The 26,309-nt window shown below is 45.4% G+C and overlaps 1 protein-coding gene across 2 annotated transcripts; it reads right to left on the bottom strand.

Moving 5' to 3' along the window:
* Positions 5,352-9,321, bottom strand: PPIA (peptidylprolyl isomerase A). 2 transcript variants are annotated; one of them, XM_018047035.1, is made up of 5 exons: positions 9,163-9,321; positions 6,923-6,953; positions 6,730-6,818; positions 6,066-6,238; positions 5,352-5,696 (listed from the first exon to the last, which is right to left on the bottom strand). In XM_018047035.1, the coding sequence occupies exons 1-5, from the start codon at positions 9,229-9,231 to the stop codon at positions 5,564-5,566; spliced, it is 495 nt and encodes a 164-aa protein (XP_017902524.1). In that variant the 5' UTR covers positions 9,232-9,321; the 3' UTR covers positions 5,352-5,563. The 2 variants fall into 2 exon arrangements, with proteins under 2 accessions (XP_017902524.1, XP_017902525.1); XM_018047036.1 differs by lacking the exon at positions 9,163-9,321 and adding an exon at positions 7,400-8,709 and having other exon boundaries at positions 5,354-5,696.

Here is a 26,309-nt window from a genome sequence, read left to right as displayed (position 1 = left end):
ATATTTTTCTCCAATATTTTTTACTTTGGCTGCACCAGCTCTTATTTGCAGCATGTGGGATCTAGTTCTCTGACCAGGGATGGAACCTGGGCCCACTGCATTGGGAGAGCAAAGTGTTAACTGCTGGACACCAAGGATGTCCCTCCAGTATTTTTGGTTATGCTGGGTCTTCACTGCTGAGGGCATATTTTCTCTTGTGGAGGGTTGGGGCTCGTCTAGTTGTGTGCATGCTTCTCATTGTGGTGGCTTCTCTTGTGGAGCACAGGCTCTAGGGCATGTAGGTTCAGTAGTTATGCACAAGCTTAGTTGCCCTTTAACATGAATTGTCCTAGACAAGGGATTGAACCCATGTCCCCTGCATTGGCAGGCGAATCCAGTGGATAACCAGGGAAGCTCCCTCCCGAATATTTTTGATTCATGATTGGATGACTCTGTGGATATGGAGGACAAACTGTGCTATAGATTTGTTTTAATGTTTTTGAAATTTTAAATATTTAGTACAGGTAAAAGGAATGTGTGATTAAAATCCTCTCTGCCCGTAGGCCTTCACCCCTCTACCCAAAGACACCCACTGGAAAACATTTCTCTGTATTCTCTGAAGGATATATAAAAACACAAAGATACACTTTATTCTGCTTTTTTACAAAAACTATCATGTTATAGGGCTTCCCTGATGGCTCAGTGGTTAAGAATCCGCTTGCCAATGCAGGAGACTTGGGTTTGATCCCGGGTTAGGAAGATTCCCTGGAGGAGGAAATGGCTACCCACTCCAGTATCCTTGCCTTGGAAATCCCATTGACAGAGAAGTCTGGCGGGCTACAGTCCTTGGAGTCACAAAAGAGCCGGACACGACTTAGCCTAATCACAACAGTATATGTTATATGGTATTTTACTGCTCTTTTTTTTTTCACCTAAAAGTCTAGTTGACACTATTCTGGAGATGCACTACCTTATTCTTTTAACCACTACATCCTATCTCATTATGTCAGTGATTTTTAGCCTGAAGGCAGTTTGAAAGTTTGTGGGCCTCTGCCAATAGATGGGGGTAGTGCTGCATGTGTTAAAATGCCTGAGACTGCCCCACTGACTTCCAAACATCAGATGTTTGTGCATGTGAAAAATGCATCTAAGTTTAAACTCCATTTTACATGTTAACACAGAGAGTTTCATTTTGGGTTGTTGAAAATTTGAATATCCCTGACACTTCCCAGGCCTCTGCTTTGTATTCTAATGGAAGCATGAACTTTGGGACGGCCTAAAGGCTACTGGAATTCTGTCAAAGACACACAGAGGTCAATTTAGGGGGGCTTATACTAGTGGGATGATTCTAACATCAAAAATAATGTGTGCAATTGTAATACATTGAATGGAAATCCTTGAGTCTATTGTTATAGAGGGAGGGACAGATTAGAAGATTCCTCAATTTTTTGCAACCACAGAATTGATTCAGGGGAATTCCCTCGTGGTCCAGTAGATTAGGACTTCACACACTCACTGCTGAGGGCATGGGTTCAGTCCCTGATTCCCTGACTAGAGAAATAGGATCCTTCAAGCCACCCTGATGCAGCCAAAACCTTTTTTAAATTGATTCAGGTGAAGACCAGTAATTGATACTGAAACAAAACAATCAGGTGAAAGATCTGGGAACAGAGTTCACACAGGCAAAGTACCATCCCACAGGTTACCTACTGAGCAGGAAGTGTACAAAGTTACCTTTCCAGTGGAGCAGCTGATGGTCTGTTAAGTCTAAGCTCATATGCCAGCTGACAAGAGGCAGAATTAAGTGCATATAGCATCACCTACAAAATATGATTATATTCTTTGCAGCCAAAGATGGAGAAGCTCTATACAGTCAGCAAAAACAAGACCGGGAGCTGACTGTGGCTCAGTCCATGAACTCCTTATTGCCAAATTCAGACTTAAGTTGAAGAAAGTAGGGAAAACCACTATTCAGGTATGACCTAAATAAAATCCCTTATGATTATACAGTGGAAGTGAGAAATAGATTCAGGGGATTAGATCTGATAGAGTGACTAAAGAACTATGGACGAGGGTTTGTGACATTGTGCAGGAAAACCATCCCCAAGAAAAAGAAATGCAAAAAGGAAAAATGGAGGCCTTACAAATAGCTGTGAAAAGAAGAGAAGCGAAAGGCAAAGAAGAAAAGGAAAGATGTACCCATTTGGATGTAGAGTTCCAAAGAATAGCAAGGAGAGATAAAGTCTTCCTCAGTGATCACTGCAAAGAAATAGAGGAAAACAATAGAATGGGAAAGACTAGAGACCTCTTCAAAAAAAGTAAGAGATACCAAACTAATACTTCATGCAAAGATGGGTACCATAAAGGACAGAAATTATATGGACCTAACAGAAGCAAAAGATATTAAGAAGAGGTGGTGTGGTAGGGGGGTTCAGGATGGGGAACACGTACACCCATGGCTGATTCATGTCAATGTATGGCAAAACCACTACAGAAAAACAAAAAAAAAGGTGGCAAGAATACACAGAACTATACAAAAAAGATCTACATGACCCAGATAATCACGATGGTGTGATCACTCACCTAGAGCCAGACATCCTGGAATGAGAAGTCAAGTAGGCCTTAGGAAATGGTATGGACAGCTAGTAGAGGTGATGGAATTCCAGCTGAGCTATTTCAAATCCTGAAAGATGATGCTGTGAAAGTGCTGCACTCAATATGGCAGCAAATTTGGAAAACTCAGCAGTGGCCACAGGACTGGAAAAGGTCAGTTTTCATTCCAATCCCAAAGAATGCTCAAACTACTACTGCACAATTGCACTCATCTCACACACTAGCAAAGGAATGCTCAAAATTCTCCAAGCCAGGCTTCAACAGTACATGAACCGTGAACTTCTAGATGTATAAGCTGGATTTAGCAAAGTTAGAGGAAGCAAAGATAAAATTGCCAACACCAGTTGGATCATAGGAAAAGCAAATTTCAGAAAAACATCTACTTCTGCTTTATTGACTATTTCAAAGCCTTTGACTGTGTGGATCACAATAAACTGTGGAAAATTCTTCAAGAGATGGGAATACCAGATCACCTGACCTGCCTCGTGAGAAATCTGTATGCAGGTCAAGAAGCCACAGTTAGAACCTACATGGAACAGACTGGTTCCAAATAGGAAAAGGAGTACGTCAAGGCTGTATATTGTCACCCTGCTTATTTAACTTATATGCAGAGTACATCATGAGAAACGCTGGACTGGAAGAAACACAAGCTGGAATCAAGATTACCAGAAATATCAATAACCTCAGATATGCAGATGACACCACCCTTATGGCAGAAAATGAAGAACTAAAGAGCCTCTTGATGAAAGAGAGTGAAGAAGTTGGCTTAAAACTCAACATTCAGAAAACTAAAATCATGACATCCGGTCCAATCACTTCATGGTAAACAGATGGAGAAACAACAGAAACAGACTTTATTTTGGGGGGTTCCCAAATCACTGCAGATGGTGACTCAGCCATGAAATTCAAAGATGCTTACTCCTTGGAAGAATAGCTATGACCAACCTAGACAGCATATTAAAAAGCAGATACATTACTTTGCCAACAAAGGTCCATCTAGTCAAAGCTATGGTTTTTCCAGTGGTCATGTATGGATGTGAGCTGGACTATAAAGAAGGCTGAGTGCTGAAGAATTGGTTTTGAACTGTGGTGTTGGAGAAGACTCTTGACAGTCCCTTGGACTGCAAGGTGATCCGACCAGTCCATCCTAAAGGAAAACAGTCCTGAATATTCATTGGAAGAACTGATGCTGAAGCTGAAACTCCCAAGTTTGGCCACCTGATGTGAAGAACTGACTCACTGGAAAAGCCCGTTGCTGGGAAAGATTGAAGGCGGGAGAAAGGGACGCAGAGAATGAGATGGTTGGATGGCATCACAGACTCAATGGACATGAGTTTGAGTAGGCTCCAGGAGTCAGTGATGGACAGGCAAACGGTGTGCTTCAGTCCGTGGGATTGCAGTCAGACACGACTTAGTGACTGAACTGAACTGACGAAAGACTTTCTGCTTAAAAGTTAGGAACTTGTGTCCATTGAAGCTTCTCTAAATACAAGAACGAGAAGAAAAAGCAAGTAACACAAAGTGGAGACATTGGCAGCAGCTCCAAAGGTGATATTCCACAGCCAATGTGCTGGACTTAAAGGAGTTGACATCATTAAAAAAAGAGGTCAAAGACCACAGTGTAGAATTCAACTTATATGAAACAGAGAAAAGGCAAATCTAGAGACAGTCTTGTAGTTTGCCAGGCATTGAGAGTGGAAGTCAGAGGTACTGCGAATGGGGCATGAGGTTCTTCCTAGTGTGGTGGATTACAGGGATGGTTGCATAACTTAGTAAATTCACTACTGTACCCTTAAAACGGGTGAACTGTATATTATGTACATACCATATATGGTATACACCTGCCTGCCTGCCTAGTCACTTCAGTCGTGTCCAACTCTTTGTGACCCCATGGACTGTAGCCCACCAGGTTCCACTGTCCAGAGGATTTTCCAGGCAAGAATAGTGAAGTAAGTTGCCATGCCCTCCTCCAGGGGAACTTCCCAGCCCGGGGTTGTACCTACATCTACTTAACACCTCCTACATTGGCAGGATTCTTTACCACTAGCACCACATGGTATATTATGTAGTGTATATTACACATTATAATACCAAGTTTTTAATATTAATAGAAATTGTTAGAAAGTAGGACTATTCTAGATTTAAAAGACAGCTAACAATCAAATAGGCTTCCCAGGTGGCGCTAGGGATAAAGAATCCACTGATGCAGATTCAATCACTGGGTTGGGAAGATCCCCTGGGGTGGAAAATGGCAACTCACTCCAGGATTCTTGCCTGGAAAACTCCATGGACAGAGGCTGGCGGGTTACAGTTCATGAGGCTGCAAAGAATCTGACACTACTGAGCGACTGAACACACAGCCAACTAGGGACTGCCCTGGTGGCTCAGATGGTGAAGAATCTGCCTGCAATGCAAGAGAACTGGTTTCAAACACTGGGTAGGGAAGAATCCCAGTATTCTTGCCTGGAGAATTCCATGTACAGAGGAACCTAGTAGGCTACAGTACATGGAGCTGCAGAGTCGGACATGTCTGAGCAATTTTCAAATAGATCCCTGGGTAGGAGGAAATGGCAAGCTGCTCCAGTATTCTTGCCTGGGAAATCCCATGTACAAGGAAGCCTGACATCTTAATATAGTCCACAGGGTCAATCAGACACAACTTAGCAACTAAACAAAAGCTGATTCTAAACACTTCTGTCTTAGAAGTAACCTGTTGCTGCTTAAAATGAAACCTACATCAATACTCTAATGCAAACAAAGACAGATAATTGTTTAGTTTTTATTTCATAATCATAAATTTAACTTTGCAATCCAGCTAAACTTGGAGGGGGATAAGGAAAATATGGAATCCAAAGAACTGTAGCGAGAGCACAAAGATTATAGGATATTTCGAGCAGATGGGGTGAAGGGGTGCTCTCCTGGGCTACAGAAGGAATGGTCTGGTGGTTAAGTAAAACATAAGTCAAATTTATTAGATTTGTCCACAGTCAGCAATGGTGATCTTCTTGCTGGTCTTGCCATTTCTGGACCCAAAGCGCTCCATGGCTTCCACAATATTCATGCCCTCTTTCACTTTGCCAAAGACCACATGCTTGCCATCCAACCTAGAAACAGAATAAACATTACTACCTGTGACCAGAGATGTTAAATACTGGAAACATTTTATTCTACCTAAAAAAACTACAACACCAATAGATTGCTTTAGGCTAGTCTAAAAAACATAAAAGAGTCTCCACTGTTAGGAATCCTAATTTTAGAACAGACCCCTTAAAAAGAGCTAACAAATCACAAGCCAATTAGATGAAAGCACCACTGGTAACTAAACCAATCAGCTAAATGCCCTGTTTTGCTAGAGTATCTCCACTTACTTTCTATAAGCACACTACAGAAATTTTAACTATGGTCCATGCCCTTCCACTACCTTAGGGCAGGCAACAGCAGGGAAAGGGTGCCTTTGCCATCTCCTGTCTTACCACTCAGTCTTGGCAGTGCAAATGAAAAACTGGGAACCGTTTGTGTTGGGGCCAGCATTTGCCATGGACAAGATGCCAGGACCTGTATGCTTCAGAATGAAATTCTCATCATCAAATTTCTCGCCATAGATGGACTTGCCACCAGTACCATTATGGCGTGTGAAGTCACCACCCTGTGAACATAAAGAGAAACATGTCACTTTTAGACACAGTTAGAAAATACGCCATGTCTACATAGTCCAAACTTTAAGACTCAAGTTCAAAACAAGAAGGTCAAGGGACTTCTCAGGTGGTCCAGTAGCTAAGACTATGCTCCCAATGCAGCAGGTCCAGGTTCAATTCCTTGTCAGGGAACTAGATCCCACACATTGCAACCAAGACCCAGCACAGCCAAATAAATGAATATTACATAAATGAAACTAGGAGGTCACTTGGAACCAAAATGGTAGAATAGCACTTCATATGTGCATGTATTTTTAATAACATTATACAACTATAGCAATTTAGATGGCATCCTATCAGTGCAAAATCATAAAATAAACAAATGGACCAGAAAAGTTTAACAGACTGGCACCAGTGCAGACAAACCATATATACATTCTGGAATATTCTAGTTCAATCCTAAATTAAGACAACCCAAGTCAAGTATCAGTCTATTTCATACCTGGCACATAAATCCTGGAATTATTCTGTGAAAGCAGGAACCTTTATAACCAAATCCTTTCTCTCCAGTGCTCAGAGCACGAAAGTTTTCTGTTAAAATAAAAGTATATATACACATATATATATATATAGAGAGAGAGAGAAGATGACACACACAGAACAGTTAATAATCAGAATACCTTTGTTTAACTAACCTGCTGTCTTCGGGACTTTGTCTGCAAACAGCTGTAAGAGAAAAATGACAGTTAATTAACATCTGTTTGCATATTTTGTTGCTTAGTACCCTTGTCTTTAGGGGTTTCTGAATCATAAATTCGTCTTCTCACAAGAACAGAATGCTTCTTCAGTAATTGCTCTGAATCCCAAATAAGAACTGTTCCTGACAGCCTTAAGTCCTGTGGTGTTGGGTTAGCAACATGAGACCCAAAGACGTGCCAAAAATCCAGAACCAGCGATGACTCAAATAGTGTGAGGCTTCTAAAAAGTGACTTAAAACTTTTATGTGTTATCACACCTACTTCTTAACACATACATGGCTTCTCAAATGTACATCACCTCCCCCAACTTCAGTTTGAACCTAAGGACAAGATTTTCAGGAATAGCAAGTACTCCTGTTTGATCAGGGAGTAAACAGGTGTAATTTCAGTCACTGGTAATGAAAATGCTACTACCTCCAATCTGTTAACATAGCTTTATGGATTGGATGAGCAGTCACTTCTTGGTTTCCAGGTCCCTTACCTAGTAGTGGGGTAAAAAATAAAGATTGGTTTCTAGTACAACTGCTTCAAACCTTTCCTGCATATATAAAACATTTTGGCCAAAAACGCTTAAACATCATGCTTAAACAAACCCTTTATAATATTTTACTAACTATTCCAGAGATCTGTGACTAAATCATCTATTGAAATCCTGTATGTTTCTTAGATCTAGTTATTTAGCTTCTAAGTATTGTATGTAAAACATATGGTCTCTCCTAAGTCTAACGTTTCTCAAACCCTGTTGTCACCCGCTTCCCTTGTAAACCGTTACTAAAGTTAAAAGTCCGTACTGGCAGTTCCATCTCTATTCTCACCAATGGATATGCCAAGAGTTCCTATCTCATTTCCATTAAGCCCTGTGGCTAACGCGAGACACACTCTAGGAAGCCTTAGGCTTAGGCCAAGTTTCCACGTGGCTCCGGATCAATTATCAGCTGACTACAGATAACAGTGGGGCGTAGATCAATAGGATCTATTATTTCTCCGAAAAGTTTTACCTCAGGGCAAGCTTCCACGTGGGTCCTTACCAATTCTTAGTTCTGACTACAGTACGAGTAGGGTATAGGCTCAATACAACCTAATGTTATCTCCAACAAGGGTTTAGGCGTCTTCTATGTGTCTCCAACGTGGACAGTTATCATGACAGGAAACCCTCTGCCCTCATCCATCCTTGAATAAGATCCTAAAACTAACCACTGACAGCTTTTGAGAGGTCGTTAAGGAGAATAAAACCACTTAGGGCTAGTGAGACAGCAGGACAGAGGAGCCTAGCGTGCTGCAGTCCATGCGGTCAGAGTTGGACACGATTGAGCGAATGGACACTTCAAGACCTCCCGGTTAACTGGAACGGAATCGCATTTACCGTTTCAAGAGCACGCCGAGTTACTTAGCTACCTTGCTGTAATCACAAACTGATTAATAAGTACTCCTAATATCCCTTAACTAGTTAAGAAACCATCAGAGGTGGCCTGCCGCGGAGCCAGTCTGGACTAGTCCATTCTGCAGGACGACGACCGGGAGGAGCCCGGGCGCCTCCCACCCAGTCACCGCAGCGGAAGGCGGGCCTCGGCGCCAGCGGAGGGAAGGCCGCCTGCAAATTTCCGCTCGAGGTGGGGGCCGGGAGGGGCGCGAGGGACCTCTTTCTACATTTATCTCAAGATTTTAAGACATCTGGGGAAACCCTGGAGCTAGACCCGCAGCTCTATAACTCAACCCTGAACTAGCAGGCGTCCTCCGGGACCAGGGCTAGGCTGCTAATCCCACCGACCCTGACGCGCCCGGGGCGGGAAAAGCAGCCTTCAGGTGCGACCGTCGGGTCAGCGCGAAGGGAGCCGCTTCCGAGGCCTCGAGGGTGGCCTCGGGACGGTCGCAGCGGCCTGGGGCCGGCGTCTGCCTTCCGTTTAGGGCGTTGTCGACCCTCTGGGGCCTGCGGTCCCGCGTGGCGACCAACAGCTAGCAGCCCGAGCACGTGCGCGGCCGGAAGGGCGCGGCCGCCCCTCCCCCGCCCGCCCCGCCTTTGTCTACCCGCCGCCCCCGGCCTCCCAAAATGGCCCCTCGTCAGGAAATGGCGCCGCGCCGCCCGCGTTCCTCAAGCAGGGTGCTCGCACCCGGTTACTCAGCCTCTCCCCCCCCGCCGCCCGCTCGGGCCCACCCGGCTCGTCACCGCCTGCCCCAACCTCAAAAGAGACGCGGCCCAAGGGCTCGCCGTCGACAGCGATGTCGAAGAACACGGTGGGGTTGACCATGGCTAGACAGTGAAGGAGGCTCCGAGGTGGCGGCGTCTGCAAGGCAGCACGAGCCCCGCCGCCCTCCTCTTTTATAGTCAGTTCAAGCCCCGCCTACAGCCGGTCGCGCGCCTCATCTCTGGCCAATCGCAACCACGGGTCAGTCGAAATGACGGCATGGCTGGCCTATGAGTAGAGATGGCGCCCGAGAGGCAGGACTGGAGACGCGCGTGCGTGCTGGGCGATGCGGGAAGGTTCCCGCCCGCGGGCTCCGTCTCCGCGCTGCGGCGTGGGATCGCGCGCTAGCGACTGCTGTGGGGACGGGGGTCGGGCGTGGCGATCGCCCTGGTGGGCCGGTAGGAGCTGGAGGGCCGTGCACCTGCCCGGCCTCGCGACCAGGACGTCTCCCCATTGCTCAGAGGGGGCAACTGAGGCGAACGCAGGCCTCAAGGTCGCGCCGCCCGCCAAGGTCGCTTGGAGTGCAGGGAGCGCGCCTCTCTGAGAGACTAGGTGGCCTTGGCCATGACCATTTTCTCACTGCAGATGAGGTTGAGGCCCAGTCGCCTCCCCCTCTGCTTCCCCCTCTCCCTTCTAGTCTGAGAGGTTATGAAATGCTTCCAAAATGTCCTACTTTCCGAAAATATCTTGCACACTCTACTTGAATTTTCTCCAGGAGGAAGACATTAAAGCAAGAGGCTGGCAGACTCATCTATAGAGACACACTGCGCACTTTTGCCTTCCTTTTAAATCTTTTAAATTCTCTACCCCGCACCCCGTCTTTCAGAGGCAGAATTGAGTTCTGGGTGAAAGACAAACCCACAACTTAAAAATGAATTCCCTTAGTCAAAAATATTAATAATGCTTTTACTATCAGTACTAAATGCACTTATATGACCCTGGTCTTTTGTTTCAGAAAACCTTGAGAAGAAAATTTATATATCCTCCAACATTAGTTGCAACATTCAGAGTGTTATTTAATATCTCTGAAACTGAGTTTCTTCATCTGCAAAACCAGGATAGGGATCTGAGAAGCAAATGAGAATTTATGACTGATGAAATCCAGTGTCTGGCATCGTGCCATCATTATTAATAATGGCATTGTGAGCTTACATGTGCTCAGAATTTATAGAGTGTGGTTTTGTTCTCACAACCACCCAATAATCCCCATTTACAGAAAAGTGGAAAGAGAGCATCTTCCATGTTAAATAGCTTGCTCAGAATAACCAGTTTAGGAGTATTAACAAAGCCAGAATTGGAAACTGCCTCCCCCCCCCCCCCCCCACTCATTCCACATCACCTTTTGCTTTGTGACCCTGAGGAAGCTGCTTGTCTTTATCTGACACAGAAAAAATGACCCGAGGCCCTCAGGGGTAAACTCCCTCAACTTCTATCTCCTTCGCTCTGAATCTTAAAACAGTTAGGAATCCCTCCTAAGAAATAAATGAATGAATAGTAAGAGCATCACTTATGGGTTCCCTCACATTACTATTCAAAGTCTAGTCTTCTCTTTACTATCATCCTCTCACTTCACACAGGTATACCATATGTACACTCAAGAAAATAAATGCACGTGTTCTATTTGTTAAAGGGGGAGCCAGTGTTGTAGGGGATCCTTTATTAGCATCATCTCTTGAATAGGACTTCCTTACCCAGTAAACTTTCAGCAGACATAGAACCTCAGGAATGTGAGGCCGTCCAGTGCCTTATTTGGATGATTCTGACCAAAAGCAAATCCAACTGAATTCAACAGAGCCCTGATCTGGTTAGCTTACCAACCACCAACTGGTAAGCAGAAGTCTGTGACTTTCTCCATGGGGCATATTATAAACAAATGCTTACTTCAAAAATGTCTCTAGAGAGAATGTAACGGGGAAAAGTCAGGTTATTCAAAATTATAAAAACAGGCTCAGGGCCTCTCTTGTGCTTCTGCCACATGGCTTCTGCTGAGACCCGCAGTGACATCACAACTCACATACCCATGGCTTTCTCCAGGCCACATCTTTCCTGATATAACTCTTCATCAGGCACCACCTCCTGCTTCCTTGATGGGCTGGACTTTTCTCTCCCATATCTGCAACCCTGACCTTTTCCTCTTGAACTGTCCACACATTTGTCCTGTCATAGTCATATATTTGATCTTGTTTTGTTCCTTACACATTGGCTATGGTCAACCTTATTCACTCTCATGGCTCAGATTCTCAGGTAACTTCTCAACCAAGCTCCAGGCCCACGTTCACTCCAGAGCTCCAGGTGGCTCCTCCTTGCCCACTGGATCTCTCCTCAAGAATAAACCCTCAGACAGAGCTCTGCCACCTACCCTCTTCCCCAGTCCTCCCCGTCCCTAGGCCTGCTCTCCCTCCCCACCGCAACAACTCTGGCTTGGCCTTTTGCAGCAGCCTCCTAACTGGTTACTTGGCCCAGGTTTTCTTGTTATTTCTAGAATGGTCATTCGCAAAGTCATCTGATTTTGTAACTCCCAAGCTGTACAACCTCTTGGTCACCCATAGTGACCAGGCAGCCCCTTCACAGTCTGGTCTTAACTTGCTTTTCAGTCTCCTGGCTGGGATTTTTCCTGCCACGTTGTTTCTCATTACCACCCCGACCCTCCCTTTCCAGTATACTCCTTCTTTGCCTATGGCCTGTGCCACCAAACCTCACCCTGTGGTCCCCATGGGAAATCTTCCTTGGCTCTCCCAGAGGTACTGGGTCTGGTCTGCAGCTTCAAAACTCAGAAGACTTGTATTGAATGAATGCATAAATCCATGAAGAAAGGGCCAACCAAAACCTAGCCCTGGGGACTCCCCTGGTGGTCCTCAGGTCTTCCACAGCAGGAGGCAAGGGTTCAATCCCTGGTGGGCAAACTAAGATCTCACATGCCACACTGCTTAAACAAAAACAAAAGTGGGCCCTGGAGTGCGACTCCTCAGTAGGGTTGTTAATTAATTTGCACACACTGCCCAGAGCTGATGACTCTGCATCCCACTCTGGCATCAGTAATCATCCAGCCACTTGACAAGCAGCTCCTCACTAAACATCGTTCAGGCGCTGAAGACGTTCACTTCATCCCCACCGTACTGTCCGCCCATCTGCGGGGGACGCCTGCCCGCACCCTCACTCCTTGCTGGTTCCATCCTCCCTCCTGTCCACATCTATCCAGGCCCATCCAGGCTGTCTAGCCCCATGGCTGCTCTTCCTTTCCCTCTTAGAGGAAAAGAGCTTCCTGCAGCTCTTCTGGCTGCCTGGATCTTCCTTATCCACCAGTCCCTGAAGACCACATCCTTGCAACCCTCCTCTTCCCTCCTAATTCACTCGTAAGAGTAGTCCACGCTTCTGTGACCTGTCCAATCACTACCCCCTTCATACATGTCATCAGACTCCTGCTCCCACCCTTAACCCCAAGCTGCCCTAGCCAAGGCCTCCAGGGACCTCACGTTTATAAACTCGAGATTCATTTGCTTTATGACCACTGGCATTTGACCCCATCATGCTGCAGGGTTCTGCGCTCTCATCCCCAGGTACCCACCTTGCTGTTCAGAATTTGTTCAGTAGCAAGCAGGAGAAACCTCAGGCAGGAGCCAGTTTCAACAATAGAAATCCAGGGCAGGGCGCAGATCAGAGTAGCACTGAATAGATGGGCCTACTGCGCTGTGGTTAGAAATCAGGAAAGCCGCATGGAATGATCAAAATTCCAGCAGGACCACTTTCCCATCCCTGAGAGTTATGTGGGCCTGTGAAGCCTATACAGGAGTTCAGAATGCCTATCACATACAGAGATGATCAGATGTTGACAGAAAAGATGTTTATGTAGCTGAGGATTCATTCAAGTTGAAAGGAAGGCAGACTGTTCTGTGCAGGACCAAGATGGGGGCCTCTGCGGCAGGCCAAAAGGAGTCTGTCTGCAGCCAGGCCAGCCTGGCCCTTATTCACCTGAGTCAGGTGTTAAAATGTGCAGTAGGTTTCTTTCTCTCTTTGACTTAGTTATGCAATTTTTTTTCCTTGCTGCACTGCCCAGCATGCAGGGATCTTAGTTCCCTGACCAGGAATCGAACCCATTCCCTCCGCAGTTAACGCTCAGAGCTCTAACCACTTGCCTGCCAGGAGATTCCTTGCATTTCCTTTTTTTTTTTCCTTCTAATTTATATAGCTGCTCCAGGTCTTAGTTGTGGCATGCGGGATTTTTAGTTAGGGCATGTGGGATCTTGTTCCCTAACCAGGCATCAAACTCAGGCCCCCTGCATTGGGAGCTCAGAGTCTTAACTGGTTCAGAAACTGCCAGGGAAGTCCCTGCATTTCTTTTTTAACAGCTTTTAACAAGTGAATTTCATGGTGTGTAAGTTTTATTGAGATGTAGTTTACATACCATGAAATTCACTTGCTATAATCATACAATTCAGTAATTTTTTAGCAAATTCAGAGCAGTGCAAATACCCCCACAATCTAATTTTAGAACGTGTCCCTCACCCCAAGTACCTTGTGCCCTTTTTTTTGTAATTCCTTGTTTCCACTCAGTAACTGCTTTTAAAATTCTGTAGTTAAAAAGTGATTTAGACTTGTGGTTTGAAATGGAAATACTATAAAGTTTATATATTGTGTTTAAACATTTAAGAGAACTTTAGGTTCAACATATTCAAAAGTCTATTAGAACTATTTAATGCTCAAGGCGGTTTTTTTCTTTGCTAATTTGGACAATTAAGTACTTCAAAAGGAAACCAAATGTATTACACCTATAAATGCAGTTTAAATGTTGGAAGATGTAGTAAAAGAATTCAAATCTGCCATGTTTATAAAGAGACTAATATGATGTACAAGCTAAAGAACTAGGTTTTAAAATGGTAGTTTAATAAGTTAAATATCAGTTGTGAAAACATGATGAAACAAATATAAAATATAACAAACACTGAGTAGCTTTTGTACATAAAAAAGAAGCTGCAGGACTCCAATCTACATGTCAAGGGCCCTGGGGCCTTTGGTTTTCTGTCCTCAGGATGGCCACTTCACAGTTCTGGATGATGCCACCACCTCCCTTCCCCTCCTGCATCGCCCCAAGTTCAAGATAGTCTGGTTGCTGCGAAGACTAAGGAAGAAGGAGAAAGGGAAAGGGGAAGAAGGCCCGAGAATTATGCCACCACAATCCTGTTGGCTAAGCTTTCCCAGGAGCCCTGCCCAGTGGCTTTCACCCTTGGCTGCAGGAATCCAGGAAGATGAATAATTTGATCTGGGCACATTGCCAACCGAGCCACCCGGCTTCTGTTAGTAAGAAGGAAGGCAAAATGGATGATTTGGGAGATAACAGATAGCATCCAAGGCACCAACTATTGTCACCCAGCAGGAAAGGGATAGACTGGGAGGGATGAGGGCGTTCTCAGTCCTTAGGAAACAGGCACAATAGGGCACAGGGAGAAACTCCACTCAGCCTGGCTGGGGAGGACCACGCCGCCACCCCCCCACACACACCAGAAATGTTGGATCTGATGGCACAGTGGGGATTGCATCTGTTTACTGGAGCCCAGATCATTCCAATCTCCCCGATCACCCCAGATCACAGGAGGCTGGGAAAAGTGGTGTCTGCTGTTCTCATGCATTTCCCACTCAGAAGGTGGGGCATTTCCCTAATACAGAAAGGGGCACAGTAACCAAACAAGGATAAATAAGGCTTAAGATAATGAAGTCAGGATTCCAGGAGGTATCGGGTGCCATTATTAAGATCATTATTTAATTCTCACAGCAGTCTTTTGAAGTAAGTACTATTATTTTTGCTATTTTTCACAAGAGGAGACAAGCTCAGAGAAACTGAGTAACTTCCTCGGAGAGAGAGAGCCAGGGTTGATGCCCATTCTACCTGGCTCTGGGTCCTGTGCTACTCACTGTCATGCCATGTCCTGAAATTTTTTTAAATCATGTTAAGTATGTGTAACATAAAGTTTGCCATTTTAACTAATAAGTGTACAGTTCATAGGCATAAAGTGCGTTCCTATTACTATGCAGCCATCACCACCATCCATCTCCAGAACTTTTTCATCTTCCCAAACTGAAACTGTCCCCATTAAACACTAACTACCCATCCTCCACTCCCAGCTCCTGGCACCCATCAGTCTGCTTTCTGCCTCTATGAATTTGCTTATTCTAGAAACTTCACATAAGTGGAGTCATACAGTATCTGTCCTTTTGTGACTGGCTTATTACACTTAGCATAATGTCCTCAAGCTCTATTCAGGTTGCAGTATGTGTCAGAATTTCCTTCTTTTTTGTAGCTGAATAATATTCCTTTGTTTATCCATCCTTCTATCCATGAACACTTAGGTTGCTTCCATCTTTTGGCTATGGAGGATAACGCTGCTATGAACATTGGTGAGTCCTTTCTTTCAATTTCTTTGTGCATATTCTATGAAGTAGAATTGCTGAATCAGACAATAATACTGCTTTAAGTTTTTGAGGAACTTCCATACTGCACCATTTCCACGGCTGCACCATTTTGCATTCATTCCAGCCATGCACAACAGTTCCAATTTCTCCACATCCTCACCAACGTGTTATTTTCTGTTTGTTTTTATGATAGCCGTCCTAATGGGTGTGAGGCGGTGCCACGTTGTGGTTTTGACTTGCATTTCCCTAATGATTAGTGCTGTTGAGCATCTTTTCTTATGCTTTTGGCCATTTGTATGTCTTCTTTGAACAGAGAAATATCTGTTCGAGCCTAATCTATTCTTTAAGTGAGTTGTCTGGCTTTTTGTTGTTGAGTTTTAGGAAGACTTTACATATTCTGGATATTAATCCCTTCAGTTCAGTTCAGTTCAGTCGCTCAGTCGTGTCCGACTCTTTGCTTACCATATATATAATTTACAAATATGTTCTCCCATTCTGTAGGTTGCCTTTTCATTCTGTTGATAGTGTCTTTTTTTTTTTTTGAATGCCCAGGTTGTAGCCATTATCTTGATCTCATCTTTGGGTGTGTGATAAGTCACACTCAGTTTTGGTGTGTATTTGAATCCTACCAGAAAGGGAAGGTCACTTTACCCACAGAGCCCAGTTCTCCAAGTTCCTGGGGTGATTTCAGCCAAGTGTCTGTGGTGACCATCTAGGCCTCTTTCTCTAATGCTGAAGGCAGAACTTCAGCAGGTGAAGGCAGAACCAGCAGAGGGAACTGCGGCAAGGACCATCCAGCCCACTGCCCAGGAGCACCTACGTCACATACCGTTGTGTTGTTGTTTCAGTTGCTCAGTCGTGTCCCACTCTTTGCGACCCATGAATTGTAGCCCACCAGGCTCCTCTGCCCATGGGGATTCTCCAGGCAAGAATCCTGGAGTGGGTTGCCATTCCCTTCTCCAGGGGATCTTCCTGACCCACTGATCGAACCCAGGTCTCCTGCATTCCAAGGAGATCTTTACCATCTGAGCCACCAGGAAAGCTCATCATGTACAGAGCACAGAGCAAAATGAAATGTGAGGCCCCTTGTTAAAAAATTATCAAGGGTTCCAGCACAGAGACAGCAGAATATTAAACCAAGTGCGGGGGGGGGGTGGTGGTACGGGGGTTACAGGCGGCTCCTGAAGCCAGCTCTGCCACTGCCTTTGGTGGCAAAGCATCAGGTGCCTGGGAGCCCTGGGCACAGGGGACTTTACACACACCCCCTGACTGTTTTCCAAGGCCATCACCAAGTGCTCATGAGGAAGAGTGGAGGCTGGTCCAGGAGATGGAGAAGACTACCTGAGGCTCTGGGGGAGGAACAGGGGCCTGAGACACCCTCCAACGACAGAGGCTTGGCAGTAAGCACCCGGCAGTGACTGTCTGCCCCTCAGGGGACAATGAGTGAGGCCTGGGTCTGAGGCTCAAGCATGTGGGGCTCCTGGAGCCTGAGAGTAACCATGCCAGGCCTGACACCACGTGCCACTGGGGATGTGGCAGGAGAGACAAGACCTCCCGAAGGACAGGCATGTGGGGCCTCTATGTCCTGACAGCAGGACTTGGCCAGCTGCCCTGAGGAGGTGAAAGAGCAGAGTGAGACCACCCGCCACGGTGCAGGGGCCCAGGGCCTGCTGCAAGAGACGCTCACACACTCAGATGCCGATGCCAGCAAAGGAAGGCCCAGTCCTGCTGTCTGTGCTGAACTGAATCTAATGCTGCCACAGAGCTCACCCACAGGCCAGGTGGGCTGAGCCCAGCAGCTGACAGCAAGGATGCTCCATTTCCTGGGTGTCCTGACGCTTTACTTCAGCCGCTGCTGCGCTTTACACACTGTGTCTGGAATTCAGTATCGAATCCCTCGTGCCTGACTGCCTTTGAAGTGGGGCATTGACTTTTTCCTGCCATTGGACTGGAACTTGCACTGTTGGTTCTCCTGGATGTCTAGGTTGCTAACTCACCCCACAGATCTTGGGGCTTGTCAGCCTCCATACTCATGTGAACTAATTCCTCATAATAAACAAACAAATACACATATCCCCGGTTGGTTCTGTTTCTCTGGAGAACTCTAACTAAATATAGACACAAAAAGAAGGAAAAAGAAAAAAACAAACAAACACACACTAGATAAAGTGACCCATCATCTAGAAAGACAACAGTCAATAGAACCAGACCCAGTGAAGGCCTGTGTCATAAGGCAGAGACTTCACTTATTTAAAGGTATTTATTTATTTACTTATTTGGCTGCTCCAAGTCTTACTTTCAGGTTTATGGGATCTGGTTCTATGACTAGGGACTGAACCCAGGCCCCCTTCACTGGAGTCTTAGCCACTGGACTACCAGGGAAGTCCTTGTTTTGCCTTTTTTTTTAAGTCAGCAATAATAACTAAGAATTGTATTTACAAATAATACATAAGATGCCAATTTTTAAACAGACTTTCTAAAAATAAACTATTTTTAAAAGCAGTTTTAGACTCACAGCAAAACTGAGGGGAAAGTACAGACATTTCTTGTACATTCCCTGTCCCCGCCCACCCATCCCCTGCTCTGCCAGCCTCCCCCATTATCAACATCCTTTACCAGAGTAGTGCATTTGTTACAGTTGATGAAACTACACTGACACCTTGTACTTCCCCAAACCCACAGTTTACATTAGGGTTCTCTCTTGGTGTTGTATATTCTATGGGATTTGGGGATTTTTTTTGGCCATGCCTGGTGTCTTGTGGAATCTTTGTTCCCTGACCAAGGATGGACCCATCTGTTCCATCTACTTTGGAAGTACAGAGTCTTAACCACCAGAGCACCAGAGAAGTCCCTTCTATGGGTTTTAACAAACATATAAATACAAGTGTCCATACCTGACCTGCCTCTTGAGAAACATGTATGCAGGTCAGGAAGCAACAGTTAGAACTGGACATGGAACAACAGACAGGTTCCAAATAGGAAAAGGAGTACATCAAGGCTGTATATTGTCACCCTGCTTATTTAACTTATATGCAGAGTACATCATGAGAAATGCTGGGCTGGAAGAGGCACAAGCTGGAATCAAGATTGCCGGGAGAAATGTCAATAACCTCAGATATGCAGATGACACCACTCTTATGGCAGAAAGTGAAGAAGAACTAAAAAGCCTCTTGATGAAAGTGAAAGAGGAGAGTGAAAAAGTTGGCTTAAAGCTCAACGTTCAGAAAACAAAGATCATGGCATCTGGTCCCATCACTTCATGGAAAATAGATGGGGAAACAGTGTAAACAGTGGCTGACTTTATTTTTCTGGGCTCCAAAATCACTGTGGATGGTGATTTCAGCCATGAAATTAAAAGACGCTTGCTCCTTGGAAGAAAAGTTATGACCAACCTAGACAGCATATTAAAAAGCAAAGACATTACTTTGTCAACAAAGGTCCATCTAGTCAAGGCTATGGTGTTTCCAGTAGTCATGTGTGGATGTGAGAGTTGGACTATAAAGAAAGCTGAGCGCTGAAGAATTGATGCTTTTGAACTGTGGTGTTGGAGAAGATTCTTGAGAGTGCCTTGGACTGCAAGGAGATCCAACTAGTCCATCCTAAAGAAGATTAGTCCTGGGTGTTCGTTGGAAGGACTGATGTTGAAGCTAAAACTCCAATACTTTGGCCACCTGATGCAGAGAGCTGACTCGTTTGAAAGGACCCTGATGCTGGGAAAGATTGAGGGCAGGAGGAGAAGGGGACGACAGAGGATGAGATGGTTGGATGGCATCACCGACACAATGGACATGAGTCTGAGTGAACTCCGGGAGTTGGTGATGGACAGGGAGGCCTGGCGTGCTGCGGTTCGTGGGATCACAAAGAGTCGGAGACGACTGAGCGACTGAACTGAACTAAACTTTTAAGGATTACACAGAACATTTTTATTGCCCTAAAAATCCTCTGTGCTTCACCTGTTCACCTCCCAGCCCCCAACTCCCGGCAACCACTGATCTTCTTACTGTCTCCATAGTTCTGTCTTTTCCAGAATGTCATATGATGAAAATCACACAGTATGTATTCTTTTCAGGTTGACTGTTTCACTTAGTAATGTGCGTTTAAGTTTCCTCTGTGTAGTTCAGCTGCTTATTTCTTTTTAAAGATTTTTTATTGAAGTGTAGTTGATGCACAGTATTATAAAAGTTGCAGGTGTACAACAGATGGCTCATTTTTTAGTGCTGAATAATATTCCATTGTCTGATTGTTCCACAGTTTATTTATCCATTCATCTATTGAAAGACATCTTGGTGGCTTCCAGATTTTGGCACTTGTGAATAAAGGTGCTATAAACATCTGTGTGCAAGTTTCTGTGTGGACATGTTTTCCACTCCTTTGCATAAATATCAAAGGGTCTGACTGCTGGATTGTATAGTAAGAGCATGTTGAGTTTTATAAGAAACCATCAAACTGTTTTCCAAAGTGGGCGGACCATTTTGCATCCCCACCAGCAGTGGATGAAGGTTCCTGTTGTCTTGGTGTTTTATTTTTTATTATGAGTGTGTATTTACTGTACGAAAGCAGCATTTCCTGCTCGTGTTGCAAGAAAGTCAAGCAGACAGTGACACTGTTGGGAGTAGGCAGCGGCTCCACTTCAGACTCTTCTTATATGGGCTCCTGTGGATAGGGTGGGAAAAAGAGCAGTCCCCAGCCTCTGGAGACCTCAGGCTCTGTGGTCCCACTCCGTCGCAGTCAGCAGGGATTTTGGCTACAGACTGGAAACACCAAACAACACCAGTTCAGGTCACATGGTTTCTTTTGACGTCAGCAGGGTTGGCTGGCCAGTCCATCTGGTGGAGCTTGCTCCACCCTCCTCCACCTCCTGGTCCAGTCCTGACCCCCGCCCACATCCAGCAGCAGGAGGGAAGAGCAGGACAGAGGAGACAGCCCCTTGAAGCCAGCCAGGGTCTCAGCACCTGAAGGGGCCATAAGGAGCTTCAGGGGAGCCAGGAAGGAAGCTGCTTCTCCAGGGGAGGGCAAGGTTACCGTGTCTAGGTCTTGCTCTGCCACCAAGCATCAAAACAGAGGGCAGAACTCTTCCTCAATCAAACCTGCAAATGCCCCCTGGACACCTAAATGGAGAAGATGCCAACAAGAGCGCAGTGTGCTTGTGAGATGCTTAGCAATGGGCAGATGTGACAGCCCTTGGGGAGCGTGGGCCAGGCCACAGCACCTCCCAAAGGCAGCTCTGCATCCACTCTATTTGTTCCTGCCTTAATCTCTTTGACAAATGTTCTGGGCGTCGGAATAAATCGGGACACAGGAGAGATCTGGTCCCTGCCCTCAGGGAGTTCACAGTCTTGTGGGGGAATAACAGATAAAAATTATGATCTCCTCTGCCCAAAAATGTTTAATCAAGCTCTAGACTTCCATGGTAGGTGCCAGGACACGCAGGAGATAAAGGAGAAAACTGAGCAATGGTAGGAGGGGACAGCCAGGTGAATGTGGGACATTCTATAATGTGACTTGTCTGAACTGTTAAAAAAATATCAATGTAAGGGGAAAAAAGGCCAAAGACTGTTCTAGATTAAATGAGACTAAAGAGACACAGTAATCAGTTGCAAAAGTAAACCTTGATTGGATCCCAGATTGAAAAAGAAAGTGATAAAATGCTTTCGGGGACTTCCCTGGTGGTCCAGTGGTTGAGAATCTGCCTTCCAGTGCAGGGGATGCAGGTTCGATCCCTGGTTGGGGAACTAAGACCCCACACACCACAGTGTGACTAAGCCCACGTGCCTCAACTAGAGAGCCTGCACACCGCAACTGCTGCGCCTGTGCGCTCTAGAGCCTGTGCCGCATAACGAAAGATGCCCCCATGCGCTGCAACTAGGGAAAGCCTGTAAGCCACAACAAGGACCCAATGCAACCAAAAAAAGGGGTTGCATTTTTTGGGGGGATCCTTTTTAAATTTTTAAATCGAAGGATAATTGCTTTACAGAATTTTGCGGTTTTCTGTCATACATTAACAAGAATCAGCCATAGATAGGGGACACCCAGGTCCCCTCTCTCCCGGACCTCCCTCTCCATCCAACCCTTTAGCCTGTTGCACAGCCCCTGTTTGAGTTCCCTGAGTCACACAGCAAAATTCCCATTGGCTATCTATTTTACAAACGGTATTATAAATTTCTGTGTTGCTCTCTATATACATCTCTTCTCCCTCCTCTCCTCCCACCATATCCATAGGTCTGTTCTCTATGTCTGTTTTCCCATTGCTACCCTGAAAATAAATTCATCAGTGCCATCTCTTCAGATTCCATATATATGTATCAGCATATGATATTTACATTTCTCTTTCTGACTTACTTCACTCTGTATAATAGGCTCTAGTTTTGTCCACCTCATTGGAACAGATTCAAATGTGTTTCTTTTGATGGCTGAGTAGTATTCCATCGTATATATGTACCACAGCTTCTTTATTCATTCATCTGTCGATGGACATTTAGGTTGCTTTCATGTTCCAGCTATTGTAAATAGCGCTGCATTGAACATTGGGGTACATGTAACCAAAAAACTGGGGGCTGCATTTTAGGACAAATGGGACCTTTGAATGTAATAGGTGAGGCTGTGGAATTACTGTTCATTTTCTTAGGTGTGATAATGGTAGAAGAAAACGTTTTTGTTTTTTCAAGGTGCATGTTGGAGTATGTAGAGATGAAACGTTTGGAGGGGTGAGTTGGTTCCTTATATGGAGGGAGGGTAGGGGCATGTTCAGGGGTTGAGCTGGAGGGGTGGCTTAGGTGGTTTGCCTATCCCTCGGATGGTGTTGAGTGCAAGGGGCATATGCAGTACCCTGCTTTCGCTCCCAACACCCACTTTTTCCTCCCAGCTCTTCAAAAATGGCAGTTGGATTTTGGGGCTCTTTGTATCTTTTTGTCCATAATTTGCTCCAGCTGCACATGCACCCAGTTGTTTTTAGTCCCATATAGTTTCTTTGTATTTTGTTGCTCAAAGAGACATTTGTCCAGGTACCAGCATAGCAGCAAAGGGCCCAGGATCCCAGCCTGTCTCGCCCCAAGGTCCTTGGTGGTCCTTTCAGGATGGTAGTTTCGAACCCTTCTTTCATAAGCTGGTTCTGAGTGGGTCACAGTCACCTGCAACTGGGTGGTGGCTAACACCCCATGGAGAAGGTTTTAATGAGGAGAGCCCTGGCCAGAAAGAGCTGGGTGTCTCATTGGGGGAGCAGTGTCAATCACTGCTAGTCATAGCTAAGAATGAAGAAACAGGAGCAACTTACATGGAAATAAAAACATGAACTTTAAGGAAGGGGCAGCTAACCAAGGGATGATTCACTTATATTGGGCTCAAGTCCAGGCTGAATTAATCTCTGATGAAAGAGGCCAGATCAGCGATAGCTGAGGGGGTGGGGGGAGTGGTAGAAAATTCTGTCTTCACTGTGACAGTGGATCCACGGGTGCATGACCTTAGAGAACTCACTTCTGTATGTCAAGTTAAACAAATGAATCAGGCCAATGACTTCCAACACAAAAAGTAAACAGTAAAAAAAAGAGAAAATCTTCAACAGTCCCTGGGCCGATGAAACACTTCCTTAATGCTGTCTAGACTTCTCCCTCTGACCATTGCCCTACCGTCCCTGCCTTCTCTCCTTGAACCTGTGGCAGGTAAGGACACTCTCAACGGCCACCCAAGCTTGGAAAGGCAGTGAGGCTGGGGTTGCAGTGAGTGGAGCTAAGAGGAACGAGGTGGCATGGCGGCCCCTCACTGCAAGGAGAGGACATGTGTGCGTGCTGTGCGTGCTAAGTCACTTCAGTGGTGTCCAACTCTGTTTGATACTATGGACTGTAGCCTACCAGGCTCCTCTGTCTGTTGGATTCAGAGTGGATTGCCATGCCCTCTGCCAGGGGATCTTCCTGACCTAGGGATTGAACCCTCATTTCTTGCCTCCTCCTTCAGCAGGCAGGTTCTTTACACTAGCACCTCTTTGGAAGCCCCAGGGAGAGGACACAGACCGCCAAACCTAGAGGGAGACAAGGCTGTCAACGGAGGGAGCCGCCTCTAAGAAACACTCTAAGTATTCCCTCCTTGTCAATGTTTACAGAAGTGGGAGGAAAGTTGGTGTAATCCTTTACATGGTAGGATTCACCCTACAAGCCATGTGCCCCCACAACTTTTCTGTGTTGGAGGAGGTTTAATTATAGTTTCAATCTCTGGACTGGTAAGTCTGCTCATATTTTGTTTCTTGTTGGGCCAGTTTTGGTTATTTGTGCTTCTAGGAATCAGACCATTTCACCTAAGTTATATAATTTGTTGGTGCACGACTATTTATAATATTCTCTTACCCTCCTAAGGATAAGAGATCTTCATGGCCGAGATAATCACGATGGTGTGATCACTCACCTAGAGCCAGACATTCTGGAATGTGAAGTCAAGTGGGCCTAGGAAGCATCACTATGAACAAAGCTACTGGAGATGATGGAATTCCAGTTGAGCTATTTCAAATCCTGAAAGATGATGCTGTGAAAGCACTCAATATGCCAGCAAATTTGGAAAACTCAGCAGTGGCCACAGGACTGCAAAAGGTCAGTTTTCATCCCAATCCCAAAGAAAGACAATGCCAAAAAATGTCCAAACTACCACATAATTGCACTCATCTCACACGCTAGTAAAGGAATGCTCAAAATTCTCCAAGCCAGGCTTCAACAGTACATGAACCATGAAATTCCAGATGTTGAAGCTGGTTTTAGAAAAACCAGAGATCAAATTGCCAACATCCACTGGATCATCGAAAAAGCAAGAGTTCCAGAAAAACATCTACTTCTGCTTTATTGACTATGTCAGAGCTTTTGACTGTGTGGATCACAATAAACTGTGGAAAATTCTTCAAGAGATGGGAATACCAGATCACCTGACCTGCCTCTTGAGAAATCTGTATTCAGGTCAGGAAGCAACAGTTAGAACTGGACATGAACAGACTGGTTCCAAATAGGAAAAGGAGTACATCAAGGCTGTATATTGTCACCCTGCTTATTTAACTTATATGCAGAGTACATCACGAGAAATGCTGGGCTGGATGAAGCACAAGCTGGAATCAAAATTGCCAGAAGAAATATCAATAACTTCAGATAAGCAGATGACACCGCCCTTATGGCAGAAAGAGAACTAAAGAGCTTCTTGATGAAAGTGAAAGAGGAGAGTGAAAAAGTTGGCTTAAAGCTCAACATTCAGAAAACAAAGATCATGGCATGTGGCCCCATCACTTCATGGCAGATAGATGGGAAATGGTGGCTGACTTTATTTCTAGGGGCCCCCAAATCACTGCAAATGGTGACCACAGCCATGAAATTAAAAGACACTTCTTGGAAGAAAAGTTATGACCAACCTAGACAGCATATTAGAAAGCAGAGATGTTACTTTGCCTAAAAACGTCTGTCTAGTCAAGGCTATGGTTTTTCCAGTGGTCATGTATGGATGTGAGAGTTGGACTATAAAGAAAGCTGAGCACCAAAGAACTGATGCTTTTGAACTGTGGTGTTGGAGAAGACTCTTGAGAGCCCCTTGGACTGCAAGGAGATCTAACCAGTCCATCCTAAAGGAAATCAGTCCTGAATAGTCATTGGAAGGACTGATGTTGAAGCTGAAACTCCAATACTTTGGCCACCTGACGCACAGAACAGACTCACTTGAAAAGGCCCTGATGCTGGGAAAGATTGAAGGTGGGAGGAAAAGGGGACGACAGAGGATGAGATGGCTGGATGGCATCACCGACTCAGTGGGCATGAGTTTGAATAGGCTTCAGAGCAGGTGATGGGCAGGGAGGACTGGAGTGCTACAGTCCATGGGGTCACAGAGTTGGACACAACTGAACAACTGACTGACTGACTGATTCTCCTAAGGTGAGCTCGTTAGTAATTTCTCTTAATTTCATTTCCTATTTTGGTCATTTCTTTTTCTTTAGTCAGTCTAGCTGAAGGTTTTTTCATTCTGTTGCTTTTCAAAGAAACAACTTTGCTGACAATGGTTCTCTATTGTTTTCCTATTCGCTCTTCCGTTATTTCCTTCCATGAGCTCTGGATTTAGCTTTTTCTACTGCCTCTGGTTGTAGTTAGGTTGACTGAGTCCTCTCATCTGTAGACATTTACAGCTATAAATTTCCCTAAACTGCTTTCAGTTCAGTCGCTCAGTTGTGTCTGACTCTTTGTGCCCCTATGAATCGCAGCACGCCAGGCCTTCCTGTCCATCACCAACTCCTGGAGTTCACTCAGACTCATGTCCATCAAGTCGGTGATGCCATCCAGCCATCTCATCCTCTGTTGTCCCCTTCTCCTCCTGCTTAATTGCATATTAAATTTTGGTGTGTAGGGCTACCCTGGGGGCTCAGTGGTAAAAAATCATCTGCCAATGCAGGAGACGACAGGTTAGATCCCACATACTGCAGAGCAACGAAGCCCATGAGCCGCAACTATTGAGCCCATGTTCCAGAGCCCAGGAACCACGACCGTTGAGCCCGTACACCACAGATACTGAAGTCCAAGCGCCCTAGAGCTCGTGCTCCACAAGATGAAAAGCCACAATAAAAAGCCTGCACACTGCAACAAAGTTTAGACCCCACTCGCCCCAACTAGAGACAAGCCTGTGCAGCAACAAGGACCCAGCACAGCCAAAAATAAAATTTAAAAAATAATTTTGCTTACAAAAAACAATTTGTGTAGTGTTTTATACTGTAATTCATTTGTGGTCTCTCC

This window comes from Capra hircus, chromosome 4, assembly GCF_001704415.2.
Source record: "Capra hircus breed San Clemente chromosome 4, ASM170441v1, whole genome shotgun sequence".
NCBI lineage: Eukaryota > Metazoa > Chordata > Mammalia > Artiodactyla > Bovidae > Capra > Capra hircus.
The sequence above is the reverse complement of the archived record's forward strand: the minus strand, read 5'-3'. Positions and strand labels throughout refer to the sequence as shown.